The sequence below is a fragment of the Hyalella azteca genome, unplaced genomic scaffold, assembly GCF_000764305.2.
Source record: "Hyalella azteca isolate HAZT.00-mixed unplaced genomic scaffold, Hazt_2.0.2 contig14215, whole genome shotgun sequence".
Classification (NCBI taxonomy): domain Eukaryota; kingdom Metazoa; phylum Arthropoda; class Malacostraca; order Amphipoda; family Hyalellidae; genus Hyalella; species Hyalella azteca.
The window spans coordinates 380,383-398,296 of NW_025944107.1; the positions used below are offsets into that span (position 1 = coordinate 380,383).

At 37.6% G+C, this 17,914-nt stretch overlaps 2 protein-coding genes across 2 annotated transcripts in view; both read left to right on the forward strand.

Annotated features, from left to right (window-relative positions):
* The window catches only part of LOC108668801 (organic cation transporter protein), a 106,476-nt gene that overhangs the window by 63,749 nt on the left and 24,813 nt on the right, over positions 1–17,914 (forward strand). The gene's annotated exons all lie outside the window — the stretch shown is intronic.
* LOC108668789 (solute carrier family 22 member 15-like) lies at positions 2,625–15,130 on the forward strand. Its single transcript, XM_018156043.2, has 7 exons — positions 2,625–2,684; positions 2,907–3,051; positions 6,279–6,436; positions 6,598–6,770; positions 7,262–7,320; positions 12,904–13,023; positions 14,126–15,130. Exons 1-7 carry the CDS (start codon positions 2,626–2,628, stop codon positions 14,378–14,380), a joined length of 969 nt encoding a protein of 322 aa, XP_018011532.2. The 5' UTR covers position 2,625; the 3' UTR covers positions 14,381–15,130.

The following is a 17,914-nucleotide window of genomic DNA, read 5'->3' on the forward strand; positions in this document are numbered from 1 at the left end:
TCCAGTCGTCTCTTGAAGGTCTCCAGGGTGAAGTCGATCCCCCACTCTTAGAACCTTTGGTAGGACGTTAAACAGCCTCGGCCCTGCCACGGAAAGTGATCCTTCCCGCTGGGGTTGAAATCTGATTCAGGGTTGGTGATTTATTTTATTTTTTTAATAAAAAAAAATCAAAAATCAATGATTTTTTACTTTTTTCATGATTTTTTATATTTTTTCAGCTTTTTATCTTTTTAAAATGTTATTTTTTTATATTGCAATTAGCCTACTAACAATAACAGTATATGGATGGCCAAAATGGGCAGTTATTGCCTTCAAGCATGACCAGGTTGGTGTTTACCACTTTGGGACTTTTGGGTAAACAATTATTGATAAGTCTATTCATTAGCTTTGTAAAGTTTATATGGAGCAAGGTAACGAGCTAAATATTGACCATTTAACTGGCTTCAATATACAACAACACTTCAGGAATGCGGATCTTCTAAACATTAGAGGGTCACATAACAGATAGGTAGCTGATAGCACAGTCAACAGTGCGCTGCACTATCAATAGATCTACTAGTTTTATGTCCTATAAATCTACCAGACTCTACCCTCTACTAAACACACCGACTAGTAGTGACTGAGTGACTGACTGCACTGTTCCCATTTGATTCAGACTGATAAACCAATACTTAAACATAAACTTTACGACAACCAAACAAACCTCAAACTGCTTGAAACGAGACTTATGTTATGAGAAAAGCTAACACTTTGAAATAAACATGTACACAATTCAAACATTTTATTTCCATTCACTGCATTTAATTATTTTATATCTAGTTTTATAACTGTAATTGTTTTATTTCTAGTTATAAATTCACAAATTTAAAGATTGAAATAAAATATTTTAATTAGAATACTCATATTAGGGTGGACAATCTTTCTAAATGCCTAAAAGGTCTATACAATCATCAATCGCTGACAATCAACCAACCTTTCTTATATAAGCTAGCTAACACATGTAAATTGTATGATGTACTTAATATATAACAAATAATCAAATAGTTAGTTAAAGACTACTTATAGCCTTATAAGAATTAGCTAAGCTGCTAGCTATGTACAATGTATTGCAACACTCGATGCCTCTGTAGCAATAACATACATTTTTTTGGAACGTAATACATACTAAAGGCAACAGGTTTATATTCCAATTTTTCATAGTACATTTATACTAAACCATGAATAACAATACCTAAAATTAAATTAAAAGACTGCCACTCAATATATTAAAATATATAAAAAATAAAAATCATGATTTTTATAAAAATCAAAAGATTTAATCACATGATTTAATCAGTTTGATTTAATCATTGCCAACCCTGATCTGACAGCAGATCTGTTAGGTAGTGGGGGAATCTTTCACAGTCTCCACCTTCTCTCGTTGTGATGTGCCTCAATCCTCAAGGTCTCGCACACGAAGTTTCAAGCTTGGCACCATTCGGGTTAATATCTTCCATGTGTACAGAATGACATACCTCTCCCGTCTTCTCTGCAGAGAGTACAAACCCAGGCGCATTAACCTCTCCCAGTAGTTCAACTCATCCATCCCTCTGATCCTGGAAGTGAAGGTTCGCTGGACACCTTTCAGTTGTCGCACGGCGCCGAGTGTGAACGGGGTCCAGAGCTGGCAGCAGTATTCAAGAATTGGAATTACAAGGGCTCTAAAGAGTTTGATCATTGGTTCCGCTTCTCTTGTTCTGAACGTCCGCCAGATCCACCCCATCTGTCGCCTACCTCTTGCGGTTATTGCCGTTATGTAATCATCAAAATTGACCTGAGAAATTCATCAACACTCCAGATCGCGAACGATTCGCTTCTCTTCGATTTCCGAGTTGTCAGGTGCTAGGTAGCGGTGCTCCATACACGCTCTTTCGTTACCTCTGAATCTCAAAACCTCAAACTTAGTCCCGTTCAACTGCATGTTGTTCACTTGGGCCCAGTCATATATTGCAGGGAGGTCTTCTTGCAACCTCTCGCTTCTCTCCTGTCCGTTATGGTCATTAGTATCCTGGTGGTGTCGTCCGCGAATGATGATGCAGAGGCGTGGTTCACTGCCTCATCTATGTCGGCGATCATGCAATCTGTGTCTTCAATCAATCCAATCGCCGGCAATCAATCAATCTATTACATCTATGTCTTGCATCAATATAATGTTCAAACAGTCCTAATATTTGGAGCTCTGTGTCACTTCTATAGGGGAGTTCCGGACTAGGGGTGACCGAATGATTAATATTACATAAATGGAAGCAGTGAGTTGTGGGTTCGAAACCCGCAACTGGTATTAAACAATTCTGGTCGAAATCAGCAAGGTGACTAGGTGGTGAGGAATCGACGAAAGGCCAACTTGCTCTAAGAAATGCCGACACCACTAGGTCATACAATGAAATTAATTATTTGCGTTATGTTGTATAAAATGTTTACTGACCGTTATTGCGAAATAATTGTTCTCTCAATCCGGATTGCTTTGCAGGTTTAGAATTCTGCCCGATGCCCATGCGGTCCACCTATGGCGTGTGCGTATCTCTGCCGTGGGCCATAATGATCAGTCTGTTAGCCGGACTAGGTTATGTATGTCCGGACTGGCAGATGTTCCAACTAGCTGGCTCCTTCCCCATTGTATTGCTGCTCCTTTTAAGTAATCCTATGTGAGTAAATTCATGTGTTATATGTACTATTCCTGTCATCCACTTTACTAACATTAGTATGCATTCTTCACGAAGGTCCCTTGACTAACTTATTTTTTTATGCTCACAAGTTGGCAAAGTTGGCAACATCAAAAACTCAATGACATTAAATACTTCTGGAAGAACATAGACAAATATAATCCGACTGTACCTTAATTTTATCATTTTCCAATCTATGCGCAGATTACTGAAAGACTCTCCACGTTGGCTAGTTACTCGGGGACGACTTAAAGAAGCCGAAGCATCGCTGCTCCGAGTCGCGAAGTGGAACAAAACGACGTACAACTTGCCGGACAATTTGATGGGCGTCTTGGAAGGCATTAATATGGTAAACATTTAAGGGGTTAACTTAGTCGCCAATTTTAAAATTGTGTCTTAGCTTACAGTATCACGAGTTCACGAGTGTTAGCGATACAGTGTTAGGTGTTTTTACTATGAATATGTTTTTTTTCATTGGTATAGCCTTTTTTCGATTAAGCGTATATTTGTCAGACTTGATCAGACGAAAATTAGGAAAATAATCATTATTTCCTTCTCAATGCTCATCAAGAGAATCATAGCCAATTCCTACACACCTAGAGAATTTAATAAAAAAGGAAGCGCCAAGTAACTTCTGCATAAATAATTATCAATAGTTTGGATGTAAAAATCTAGAAGCGAAGAAAACTCCACAAAAATTCAGTATATCTATATTGAAAACCAGGAATTTAGAAGCAAAGAAAATAGCCAAAAATTTCACCATTTCTTATAAGAGAAAACGTTTCGGAGTCCAGCTCCATCGTCAGTTCAAAACCTAGAACACAGGTACATGTCATCTCATTTTTATTTCTGTTATCTTCGATTTTAGTTCTAATGTCCTCAAGTTTAGGTGAATTGTTTGAATGTGAATTTTAGGTTACTAATTGCTTGTACCTGTGTTCTAGGTTTTGAACTGACGAAGGAGCTGGACTCCGAAACGTTTTCTCTTATAAGAAATGGTGAAATTTTTGGCTATTTTCTTTGCTTTTAAATTCCTGGTAAATACGCGACTTAAGCAGCCAATTGATTTTAATACTTATATTGAAAACGTTTCGGAGACCAGCTCCATTGTCAGTTCGATAAATCTAGAACACAAATACAGTCCATTGTCAGTTCGATAAATCTAGAACACAAATACAGTCAGAAAATTAAAAAAGTTTGGAGTCAAAAGAAAAAAACACAGAAGTTAAAAACATAAATTTACAGGCAAAGGGCAGAATAATAAAGTAAATACTCATCTATTCACAATTTCTAATGGATAAGAACTATAGGCTGCATTTAAATTAGGCTCTACTTTAGAAATATACAATGATTCCAAAATGCGCAGATCGGAAGTACCAGAACTATGAGGTAAGACCTTAAAGTCAGTGTCAGACACTGGAATGTTGCACTATTCGGCGTGAGTGCGCACAGCCTAATGAGGAGGGCGCGATAGTAACTGCCCAGTCCTATAACTCATCCCTCTATGCTCAGCGACCCTAGTGTAAAGGTTGCCTGCCGTCATTCCAACGTACACGGATGCACATCATGCACAACTAAATTTATAAACTATGGACGATCGCATGTGAGAAGGGATGATATCTTTGTACCTAAAAAACGAACCTATTTTGAAATTATTCACCAGTAAGATACGAAGATTAATGTCAGGAAAGTATTTCATAAACGAATCTTTTAATTCTCTTGACATAACTTAACTGGCTAAGTTTTTAGTTCCTGTCTTAAACTGTCTTACAATTAACCAGTATCCAGTTGACAATCCTTATACTTTTGTTGACCGCTTGAAGGATTTTACTGACGTTCAGCATTTCACAATGGCCTCTCTTGACGTGAAAAATTTATTTACAAGTATCCCGCCTTTTGAAACTATAGAGATCTGTCTAAATACTCTGTTTCAAGATATTCATGACATTTTTATTGGTTTGAACCGCAATTTTTTTAAATCCCTGCTGGAATTATCAGTTCTAAATTCGATTTTCATATTTGCTGGTAAATTTTACAGGCAAATTGATGGTTTTGGTATGGGTCTTCCCCTCGGCCCAACCTTTGCGAATATTTTTGTGTTTTCGCGAGGTTCCATGGGTGACCAATTATCCGTCTGATTTTAAACCAATTTTTTCTAACAGATGCTTCGATGGCACCTTTCTTATTTTTAAACATCCCTCTCATATAATTTTTTGTTATTACCTAAACGTGAAACATAATTCTATTAAATTTACTGTGGAACTTGAATCGAACAATAGTTTGCCCTTTCTAGACTGCAATATTACTAAATCTAATGGCCGTTTTCAAACATCTGTTTTCAGGAAATCAACTTTCATCGGCCTAAGCACCAGCTTTTTCGGTCTTTGTTCTTTTAGATTCGAGTTGAACAGTCTCAAAACACTATTACACCGCGGCTTTCGTATTTGCTCGACTTTCCATGCCATGCATTCTGAATTTGAATTTTTGCGCAATATCTTCTTGCTTAAATGGATTTTCTTCTTGCTTGGTGTTTACCCAGATTAAGAAATTCATGTCTAAGCGATGCAGTGAAGTTGTTACAGAGCCAGATAGTAGAAACGTTGTTTACTGTTCTTTTCCATACTTCGGTCATGCGTCCGAAGTTATGTCAAGAGAATTGAAAGATTTGTTTATGAAATACTTTCTTGACATTAATCTTCGTATCTTACTGGTGAATGATTTCAAAATAGGTTCGTTTCTTAGGTACAAAGATATCCTCCCTTCTCACATGCGATCGTCCCTAGACCCTAGTTTATAAATTTAGTTGTGTACGATGTGCATCTGTGTACGTTGAATGACGGCACGAAACCTTTACACTAGGGTCGCTGAGCATAGAGGCAAGAGTTATAGGACTGGGCAGTTACTATCGCGCCCTCCTAATTGGGCTGTGCGCACTCACGCCGAACAGTGCAACGTTCCAGTGTCCGACACTGACTTTAAGGTTTTAGCTCATAGTTCTGGTGCTTCCGATCTGCGTATTTTGGAATCATTGTATATTTTTAAAGAGATGCATAATTTGAATGCAGCCTATAGTTCTTATCCATTAGAAATTGTGAATAGATAGGTATTTACTTTAAGTTAAATTTAAGTTTTTACCTTCTGAGTTTTTTTCTTTTGACTCCAAACTTTATTAATTTTATGACTGTATTTGTGTTCTAGATTTATCGAACTGACGATGGAACTGGTCTCCGAAACGTTTTAAACATAGATATGTTGAATTTTTGTGGAGTTTTCTTCGCTTTTATATTTCTAGTTAATCTACGATTCAAGCAATCTAGTGACACTAGTTTTGATGTTACTTGGTGTGCTATTTAGGTACGTAAGTAGTAACCTCTTTTGCATAAATGTGCCTTTTCTCTGTTGATTTTACTTGTATTCAATAAATGTTTCAGCTAATGATGGAGTTGGCTCGAAAACGTTTTAACTCTTGCATACATATTTTTAATGAACCCATAATGAATTTACTTGGAGTTTTCTCGGTTATAAAATTCTCGTTGAACTTGCGATTTAAAAGGAAGCTCATTACCTAAACCGCAGAAAGATTGTGAGGAGGAACCATCTTCTACGTTCTTGTCCCGCATCAAGTCTCTGGTGTCGTCGCCGTACCTGCGCAGAGTGACCGGCATTCTGTTGCCTGTGGGGCTGATGCAGGGTTGCCTGTACATCAGCATACCACTCAGCGCTGACCAATTCCCGTACGTCAAAGGGGTGAAAAATCAGTTTAAGACTGTCTACCTATGCTTTATTCCAAATGTGCTTACTGCACAGGCACATACAAAAAAAATGAATCCCAAAATGACACGACTTGCTTGCCCGCAAAAAATATGCAATTCATGGTTGCACCTTTGCCCGTTAGCTCACCCTATGTGGGTATGGCCGTGTTGGGTCTTGCGGAAATCCCTGCCTATACGGTCGCGGCTCCCATCACTGCGAGGCTAGGCAGAAAAAAGTTCCTCATAGGAGGACTTCTTCTCGCATGTGCTCTGCAAATCACCGTCGTGGTTCTCAATGTCACAGGATACCAAAATTGTGAGTAGCTACTAGATTTACGCACTTTAGTATCCATGATCGGAGGAAAATGCTGACAAAATGTGAGCTATGTGAATATGTATGAAAATAATGGAGATCGAAAAATTTAATCGATATTTGTGGGACGTGGGTAGATTAAAATTAAAACTTGTTATCAGATATCTAAAAATAAGGGGCCAAACGAATATAGTAGAAGCTTGTAAGAAACACTGCGATCTGAGACATGAGAACGTTTTAATGATAATGATAAAATTTATTATTTGTAAAAACGAAAACACCAGTTATATGTTAGACAAGTCATAATTTGCCAAGAAGCTCTCAAATTTTATTTTGAATAGTACTAGTAGTGTCTCATCTTAGTGCTTTCATTTTGCAATGAAACTTAGCGTGTATCACTACTCTGAAAAGTTTGAATATGCATAGATGAAAAATTAACAAACAAATGCATAAATGTTTAAAGAATAGTAATAACTTGATGGAACAAATTCCAGATTGGTCGCAGATTTTACTCGTCTCGCTTGGGTACACGATGATCAGCAGCGTTTATCAGGTACGAATATACGTTAACTATACAACTTTATTGATTAAGTTATATTACACACCATCTGTGTGACCAACTGATATTTAGCATTTAAATTTGAGTTCAAGATAGTATAGTATAGTATAGTATAGTATCTTCGGCATTAAAGAATAGGCCTGGATAGGCCTGTCGCCGATTCAAGTACTTTTCTTGACTAGACTGGCCTTACGGACGGTAGATTTAAAATCGCTTCTAGATATAAGTTGTTCCGTAGGGTACGAGGCATTTTAAGACTTAACATATGCTCATGCATGGCCTTGTCTAGTCTGTTCTTGAACGCGTTCATACTCGGAGCGTCAACAATATCTTCAGGGAGGCTGATTCTCTTCCATCTGCTTCTCGCTTTTCCTGGCACGGAGAGTCGGTTTCTCGCAGTCGCTACAGAACCAGTGAAACGACTCTGTTTTCTGTAGGAATGAGTATTCTTCAGAGCTCAGCTTCGCGCAACTGATGCAAATGAAATCCTCGCAGTGTTCACAGATGACCATCTGATCATCTTCTCTCAACGAGGTCTCTTTGCAAAACTTGCATGCATCTTCAACTACGCACTTCGATCTCCTGTTCGATTTTTAATCCTATTTGCAGAGCTGGGCAGCGCTACTTTGAAATGTAGCGCCGCTACCGCTACCGCTACATGCTCTAAATGTAGCGGGCGCTACCGCTACCGCTACATCCACTAGATTGTAACGGGCGCTACCGTTACCGCTACAGTAAAATGTAGCGCGCTACATTAGCCGCTACAATGGCCAAATTTATTAGAAATCTTTTAATATTTATTGTTCTGTTATTGGGATTTACTCATAAACATTAAATGAGAATAAAACATTTTCAAAACATATCAATTCAACTTTATTGCAATTAACCTAACCAAACTAGTACTGGTTGCTGTGGTTAGATACAGTAAATAGAAGTTAGTTATTTACTTATTACCACGTTTTTCTTAGCTCGCTTTCGTGTCCGTCTGTCTGTCTGTTTGTGATGATCAAATCATGCAATCGACATTTCACCAACTTTCCCGCTAGCTAGCGCTCTGAAACTTTAAGGGAAGCTCAGCTCCCGATGACAATACAATAATCAATAATTTGTTGCACGTTTCCAGGCGTATTTATCACTATTATAAACAAATTAATTTTCGAAGTGGAAATTTGTTTTCCTTTAATCGATCGCAGTGCCATTCCCCCTAAAGCGGCGATTTTCAGAACTAACAAACGCGGTTAATTCTCGCACCATAAATAAATAAAAATAAAATAAATAAACCATAAGCTAAATTTATAAGTACTTAGAAAAGTTGTGTTGTTCTTATTCTTTATAAAAAGGAAATTGAAATTTCGATTGCAAGATTTGATCAGCACAAGCATACAAACTAACATAAAACTAAAAAGTAGAAAATAAAATGTATAAAAAAAAATTTTAAAGACCACGTATTTCATGTGGACTAAAAAGTAGAAAATAATTTTTCGGCAGCTACTGATCTCTGTTTGCTTTCATTCTCTTAGTCTTTTGTATTTCAGTTAAAATATTTTACAACATCTAAAACGAAAAACGTGGGGCGCATATGTATTTAATTGTTTAGTGATTACTTGAAATGATTGAACATTTGATAAGCGTATTGCTGATATATTTGATTTGAGCAAATTTTGTTATTTACTGTTGGTATATTGATTTATCATGTTTCATCCAATATAGGTAGTTTGAAATGTGTATAAGTAATTCAAGCAAGTAAAGATATGAATCATGAATAACGCAGGTCAGGGTATGTGAAAATTTTAAAAGAATCAAATTTTGAGAATTGTAAATGAACGCGTGGACCATATCTAATCAATTTAAGAGGCATATTAAGACATTTGAAAAGAAAATGCATTAAGTATCTAAATAGTTCACCATTAAATAGCTCACTATCAAATCAAAGGTATATGGAGTAGTAACGAATAGTGATAGAGAAATTCGAAATAGTGGTTGAATTCAAAATTGAAATTAAGGCATGCCTAAATGAAGATGCGCCCCACGTTTTCCGTTTTAGATGTTGTAAAATATTTCAACTGAAATACAAAAGATCAAGAGAATGAAAGCAAACAGAGATCAGTAGCTGCCGAAAAATTATTTTCTACTTTTTAGTCCACATGAAAAACGTGGTCTTTAAAATTTTTTTTTATACATTTTATTTTCATGTTTTACCTTCCCTGCATGGATGTCTACTTTAATCTACCAATCTCAAAAAGTATCCACATATATATACAAATAAAAGACTTATTTTTTATATATAGATTCAAGTAGACATCCATGTAGGGAAGGTGAAACATAAAAATAACTGTAAGCAAACTAAAACATGAAAAAATACATGTAAGTGGTAACTGGTAACAACTTAAGGGGGGCGTATACCCTAAAGTTTTCGGATTTGGCTTTTCCGGTTTTTAGTCTCATCTTAAAGCTGACATTCTGCCCTATCCAATGGTACCATTACCATCTCTGTACGTTGATTAATGCGTTCACGACAGATCGTGAAAGGGAGGGTAGGGAGTTCTTTAACAAACAGAATAGGAGGAAATTAGCTGCGCGCACTTTAAATAGAGTGTCGGCTTGAGGTGCACCTTAGTTACCCGCCTGGCGTCGTATGAGGAGGTGTGCATGCAGTCGCTCCCACCATCCTTGACTGAAATCAATCTCCTATAAAGCTTAGTTTTGCATCCTTGCTACATTGAGTGCCTATTGCGATGCGCTCGGGGCTTTGTCGCGCTCTCCTGAACATTCACACTTATTCCACGGCAAACCTATCTCCTCCTAGAGTTTTGAAGCTACGGCGATGAGACATATACCATTCGATTCGTAAAGACCATACCTATCGATTTATCGAGCCTTTTTTTAGATTTGTGCATAGTTTGGATTCAAAATGAGGGGAAGGGGGAAAATTTTGAAGAAAATGAGAAAAAATGATAAGAAAACGGAAAAATGCATGTAAAAATTACAGGCAAAAATAAAAAAGGGCTCGATAACTCGATAGGTATGGTCTTTACGCATCGAATGGTATGCGTCTCAATGTTGTAGCTTGAAAACCCTAGGAGGAGATAGATTTCTGCAGTACCCCTTTTTGTCCGTTTTCTATAAATTTCACGTTTTCTATTAGTTTTTCCGAAAAAAATCATACGAACAAAATGTTCTTGTATTTTGGTTTTACATATATGTGTGAAATTTCAGAAAGATCCGTTAGTAAATGCGGAAGTTTTTCTGGAGGGTATACCCCCCCCTTAAGTAAAATCTAAAGGCTTTATCTATAAATGTAGCGGTAGCGCTGTAGCGGCAAAACCTCGTATCGCTACTTAAATATGTAGCGGGCGCTACCGCTACCACTACATTGCCGTAAATGTAGTGCCGCTACCGCTACTGAAAATGTAGCGGCCGCTAGTAGCGGCCGCTACATGTAGCGCGCTACTGCCCACATCTGCCTGTTTAATCCTGTTTTTTAATCCTTAGTCCTGTTCGATTTTAAAAGATAATACGAGTATTCAAAGTTGTCACGAATCGAATTTCTTTATTAATCAAGTAATCTTTTGTATAGCAAGAGAAAAAGTAGCTAGCCCGGTTTACATTTGTAAATTGTCCGAGAGACACACAGGGGTTTTAGTACTTTTGGAATCAAGTGTTTCAAATAAGTTTCTATTTAATTGGAAATGACTTTGAATACACTAACGTCAAGTTATATTTGGAGATCAAATCTGAAGAACACGATTATTTTTAAAGTTTTACTGGTCCGTCAATAACAATCAGGATATTGCATTGAAATACCAACCGTATTAACATTTGCACTGCCGTATCATTATCAAATATTCTCAAATCACATAATTTATTAAAGGTAAAATGAGAAAAGGTCTGAAGCGACCTCCGCATGGCAGCTCCAGGGCCTCATACACAATGGAATCTAATCGGCTGGCGAGTCTAATTTGGCCATCTTCTGATTAAAGTAATTTTTCCTATAGCCTAATATTTTACGTTGATCAATCTGAGTTATTACTCTTCAGTTTTTATTACTCTTCACGAGTTAACAAAAGGATAAATGACAACACATGGAAAGATTTAACACGACCTATATTATAAAAAATCGGACAGTGTAATTAATAATGGTAATAACACTGAAATAATGAATCAGACACAGGCCTACGAACAGAAATTTGACAGCGTCGAATAAAAGAACTGCCTATCTTAAGTTTCCCAACTGGTGCATCACTGGGTTCGGGACGGACACTGGGGCTAGTTGACTCCGCCGTAGTTATTGATGGAGTCTAGTGTGATATGGGCTGATCGACTTCGACTGTACTGAGGGCTGGTCGACTTCGCCGTAACTTGCTCTGCCGTAGTTGATAGTAAATCATTGTGTTGGCGTCTCCCAAGTGTACTTGATGCGGCTGTGCTGGCGCAGACTCTCGACCTTCTTTGGAGTGACTAGAGTCAATTCTGGGACTGGAGATTCAAAAAACGGCTGAGTCAGAACGATGCTGGAACGTAGACTGTCGAGTGGCTCTCTCACCATTAGCTGATCAACTCGAGTCGTCAAGAGGATCGTTCGGGAGTATCCTCGAAATCCTTCTGTAAAGATTCTGTCGGCTTGTACATATTAAATCCCGTCGTTCGTAAGCGTACGTTTCCCTTGGCAGTATCGACTTTCACTTCAACACTAACTACACTGGCCACCAACTTGGTCACGCAGCCAAATGCAGGTAACTACCCCGCGGCAGTTTAGATTGCCAACTCGCTCAAGACTCACTGCCTATAGCTTGCGACTCCAGAACTGACTCCTGACGATTGACGAACGCCCTGCAACTTACATATATATACCCCGCAACCCGGACGCGCGTCGCTTTGATTTTTACCCTAAACAACCCCCCTCCATGAACAAGAAAACCTACTTTGCCCTTTATCTTGGTAATCGTATTCTCTCAAAAATCACATCCTAGTCTCGTAATTCCTACTCTAATCACTTTAAACGTACCAAATGCGCCAGTGTATGGGGCCTAACGAGCCGAGCCGAGCAAAATCAAGGTGAGCCAAGCCGAACAAATTAAAGGCGAGCCGAGCCGAACAAATTAAAGGCTAGCCGAGCCGAACAAATTAAAGGCTAGCCGAGCCGAACAAATTAAAGGCTAGCCGAGCGGTGTCCTCCACTTTTTGCTGTGGCGCTCGGCTCCGCTGGGCTCGAGTATATCAGTTCATCGGTGTACAGTACAGTAGATCTGATTAACGCCGTATACCATATAAATATTAAATTCTTGAAATGACTCCTAGCTGCTAACCAGCAAAATCAAAATAAAAATGAGGGTTTTACTTGATATGGACGGCATGAAACCAATGTTTAAAAATCAATCAGCTCAAACATGCTAATATTCTTAAGCTTGAGATGCAATATATAATCGTTACTCTGAATGAAAAAACTAAATTAAACCAATTCATGAAGAATTATAAATTAAGTTGAATTGTTCAGAAGTATTTAAAATTTTTTGTTACATTTGAGTTAACCAAATGACAATTAGATTTGTTTCATTGAGGTTCCCATCTTGTTCACAGGTGAATATGTTGTTCTGTGGCGAACTGTTCCCCACTTCTCTTCGATCTCTGGGCACCAGCTTGGCTATTTTCACCTGCAGCGTTGGGGAAATCATACCCCCGTTGCTGAAAATTATACTGGTTCGTGTTCATTATATTGCATTTTGAAACACTGTTATATCATATAATTGAGATATTCACTTATGATACATCGAGATATTTGTTGCTGAAGTCCTGCCGATCCTATGGTGGTTTAGTCTTGACTTACCCCATACTGCCGGGCACGTGCCAGGCATCTGCCAGTCACGGTCCGTTCCCTGCTATGCAGGTGCATCCATATGTTCGGTCCGGTCACGGGTCGCCCTCACTTCTGTTCCTTTCATTTCATGTGCTATGCCAGTCCGAGCAGCATCCCAGATTTGACAAGTCGGGTAGATGGTGTCTCGTATGAATATGTTCGATTTCGTTTACCTGCTAAAATCTGGTATGTTGACAAAAAATAATAATTGGCGAAGTTGCAGTCACGCCCGGTTAAAATATCGTTTGCCTTGATCGTGGTTGGACTGTACCTGGCATGGCAGGTGCCTCCTTGCACGTATGATTTTAATGCTTCTATAGAAATACATTAGAAAATATTGGACTGGATCGTGACTGGCAGTAGGTGTGAACCAAGGCTAACAACCACATTTGAAACAATTATCTGCACAGCTTATGATGAATCTTACATTGGATAAAAAGGTGATGGAATGAATTGCCTCGATTCATAACATTAGTCCTCAACAGTTTCATAATTTATTTGTGATTCCGTTAGTCGGGAAGGTCATATATTGAATACAAAAACTAACTATTTGTTTAAACGCGCTTCTAGAATAAATTTTTCACGTCGATGAGGCAATTAAACTGAACCGATATATATCTAAAATTCTTTCAGTTCGCCCAAACCTCGAGAAAAATCAATTGAAAAAGAGTTTAATAAGGAATGATAAATAAAGGAAATTCTGGCTATTTGCATTTTTACGCAAGATGTTCACTTTGTCTCTATCTGTACAATATTATTATCACACAAGTTCTATGTTGCGAAAATTTTACTACCGAGTTCAATAGAAGATTGATGATTAATTCTATCAAGTTACGCATTGAATGATCTGACCTTTCGGCGTTTGCAGTACAGAATACGAACAACCGTGTAAACTGCATTGCTTAAAATTATCCATCACTAATTATCCATCCGCGCTTTTTCCAGCCTGCAGGCCTATCATGGCTGCCCTTGACCATCTACGCAATTTTCGCCGGTCTGGCAGCCTTCCTGATATTGCTGCTGCCAGAGACCAACAACAAGCCTCTGCTGCAGACGCTTGGGAGCACGCAAGTTCACAGCTCGGAAAAAGATAACTTTGTTACCAAAGCTCGGTATGACAGTGTTCAAAATAAACTTGGCGGAATCCCTCTTAGTTCGACTGGGCAAGAAACAATGACTGCGGAAGGCAGGCAGGATTGAAAATATTAATCAAAATATTATAAACCATTCCAAATGACAGCACATATACACTCATTGAACCAAAATAAAAATTGTCATAGACTCCCACCGAAACTCTGAAACGAAGAAAATAAGGTTACAATTTATGAAGATAGAAAAAATGCATTGCAGTCGTGAGCATAAGCCAATATGAGTACAGGCGTTCCCAAGATCCTCGATCATAGCGACCCTCGAACAGGAATGGCATCATATTGGTGGAGTGAATCATCCCTGTGTAAATTGTATTCGTGTTGACCGTATTTGTTGCACTTAGTTTCCCACCAACTCTTGTGGCTGAAAACTTAACCAGTCGAAAAATGCCTGCATGACAAAATGCTGCTTGCCATACTTCAGAGCTGATCTGGAATAAATCTACATTTTTCTCAAACAGCATTTCACAAAAAGCCACGTATTTGCCAACAATATTCTCATCTTGCTCCAAGCAATTTATGTAGGAAAGATGAGAAACCAATCGAAACTTTAAAATGTAGCTAACTCGTTTGTGCAGTAAGCAGTTAGAAATGTAATTGAACTGTACTAATTAGGAGTGGTGAAAAATGATAAGCAAAGTTAACAAACTGGAGGGCAATGAAGAGTTCTAAAACTGCTGCATTAATAGTTGAAACGATCCAGCAAAACAAACGAAAATCACTTACATTGTAATAAGAGAAGAATATCTGATCGAAAAAAATCCACGGAGTCGGTGCTGGATTTTTGCTCACGAGTCGGTGCTGAACAAATTTTTTCGAGAAAAATTCTTATTTCATTATGAAATGGTTGCTACTTGCTTTTTCGCAAACGAAGAATTACTTTTGAGCATCAACTCAACCTCAGTAAGCAAATAATTTTTTAATGTAACTGTCGTAATCTTGAAAACTGGCGACACTGAGCGCAGCAACAGGTGACATACAGGTGTGCGCACGGCACCAACGTACAGTTTGTAGTCCGTGGCGCGGTCTTGTGCAAGAAGCTGCAGTCTTGTGCAATAAGTGTGCAAGAAGCTGCAGTCTTGTGCAAGAAGCTGCAGTCAGCCCTACTGAGTTGGCCTGGCTCGTGAAATACGTTTTGCATATTCTATAGATTTTAGAAGTAATTAGTTCATCCAATTGATACAGAACCAATTTCTAACGGAAGCATTACAACGCATGATTTAGATGCGGGCCGAACACTGCATTATAGGTGCCGCCCAGGACTCGGGGATCGCGTGAGCCAGCCGCTCATATGTCCGCTTCGGTTCAGGGTTTGAAGATCAGCCGCTATAGGCAACTTGCAAGCTCGGTATGACTCGGCTCGGCCAACTCGTCTCATAATCTCTGGCGTAAAAAAAATCGGAAAGGGTTATATAATGACCAAAATTTGATTTTGTTCCGGTGGCCAAGCAGCATCAGTAAAACTTTAGGCAGATTGTAGCAACTCTCGGGTAGAGGCCTAGACGGTATCTGAATTTTTTCAGTAATTTTCGGTACGTTTCTGAAGTTTTAAATTCCATTTTTGTAGTCACTTTAACTATCCTCTGAGGAAGAAAAAGACAAACACTTCGATCTATTTTAAGCTAAATATAAGCAGGAATGAAACAAAATCTTAGGAGAATTCTTCTCGGTTATAACTCTAATAGAAGAGATGAAAAATATCCGACGAAGCACAAATTTTAGACGAAATTAAGCAACACATTTTGACTTGCGATTCGAATTTATACCGAAATTAAAAGAGTAATCAAAATTACGAACAATAATCTTTTGTTTCCATTATATATAAAGCACGAGAAATATTCGTAGAAAATTTGCCATTAAGATTGTTTCTCATAACCGGCATTAAAGTAATAATTACAGTTACAGACAATAATATTTTGTTTCCGTTATATATAGAGCACGAGAGATATTCGTAGTAAATTTGTCATTAGGATTGTTTCTCTTTCATTTATGTCGGGAAAATTACACTTACGCTCATCGAGCGTTTAGCATAAATAAACGTTTTTGAGGCTTAAATTATTTGCTTTGAATGTTTTTCAGACTTCCGTGCAAAAAAAAATGACCAACAAAATTTTCACGTATATTCGTTGAAAGATGTATGCCGCTTAAATCCTGAGAAAACGTGCACTTGAGAAAATCGGATATCATATTCTCTAACAATCTTTATAAGTTGATAATAATGAAATTTTTATTGTGTGCTTTGGCATGTTTCAATGTTTCTCAGCAAGATACAGGCGCTAAATACAATAATTGAATTTTTAATTTGAATTATTGATTAATGAGAAGAATAATGTACATGAGACAAGCTAAATTTTCTGAAACGCCCAGCAAAAGCACCTTATCAACATCAACTCATTTTGTAGGGTAACTTTTCTGAACAAATTGACCAATTAGGCTAAATAAATGCTTGCCATTTATCATGGTTTAAGAAAATATAGCAAATATTCATTTATTTCCTTAGCTCTAGGAATAAGTTTCGAAAAAATAATTTCATTACCGATATTCAAATCGAGAAATAAAATCATATGCACAGGAGTGGAATAAATTATCTAGTATAATTTTTGTACGAACAATTAATCAAATATAAATACAAATAAACTAATACCAGCTCATGCATAATCCAAACGATGAAATTAATAAGTTAATGTTATAAGGTCCATTTTTCCTCAAGTTCTAATGAAAGTTTACTTCGCTCAATTATAGAATGATTTCTATTGTAAATATTTTTCAGCTTGATATAACTAAATTATCGCCATAGAATATGGACAGCACTTTGAATTAATATGGAGATCATATTGCTGGGAGACAATCTCTGTTGCAACTCGAGCACTGTCTCGCAGATTCAGTAGGCATAAAAGACACTGAGTTTTCACACATGCATTTAAAACTCTGGGTATTTAAAATTGCGCTGTGCAATGCAGTCCACTCCAGCCATACTCTAAAACACGGATGACTTATATCCATGAAATATACAAAACATAAATTGCCAAACTAAAGCCTAAAGTCCCTGAACTAAAAGGTAAAAATTTCTATAGATGAGACATGATTTAAATTGCAACTATTCCACAACACTATTATATATTATTTTAATGTATTTATTTTAATATTAAAACCGTGGTAATTGAACCATCTCAGAATTCAATAATTAATTTTGTTCAGTTTTGAACTTCAAGGCGCCAGACGGTAGGGTAACATGGGGCAGCGAGCCCACTGCGGGTCACGGGCCCATAGCGGGTTTATCGCTAAGTATGGCAGATATTGGTCCGTGTTCTCTACCGCCGGTCGACAATTTCACTAGGATGAAGTGTACGGATTTACGTTTTGCTAAATGTTTGCGTTATTAAGTTCTTTGCGAATAACTGTTTTAGTCTAGATAAAAATTTTTTTGCCGCTAAATAAAGTTTTTTTCCATTACTATAGATGAAGATTTTGAAATTACTTTGAATTATTTTTTCAAAGTAATTTTGAGACCAAGTTTAGACTATTAGCTTTTAAAATAAAATGTTGACACGACATAAATTGAAATGATACCTAGTGGGGGCAACGG

Excerpts from the sequence above, each read along its gene's own strand:
- LOC108668789 (XM_018156043.2), top strand. The coding sequence starts at position 2,626 with ATGTTCCAACTAGCTGGCTCCTTCCCCATTGTATTGCTGCTCCTTTTA. Across the intron at positions 6,437-6,597 it reads CTCAGCGCTGACCAATTCCC|CTCACCCTATGTGGGTATGG; the intron begins GTACGTCAAAGG and ends TTTGCCCGTTAG. Across the intron at positions 7,321-12,903 it reads TGATCAGCAGCGTTTATCAG|GTGAATATGTTGTTCTGTGG; the intron begins GTACGAATATAC and ends TCTTGTTCACAG.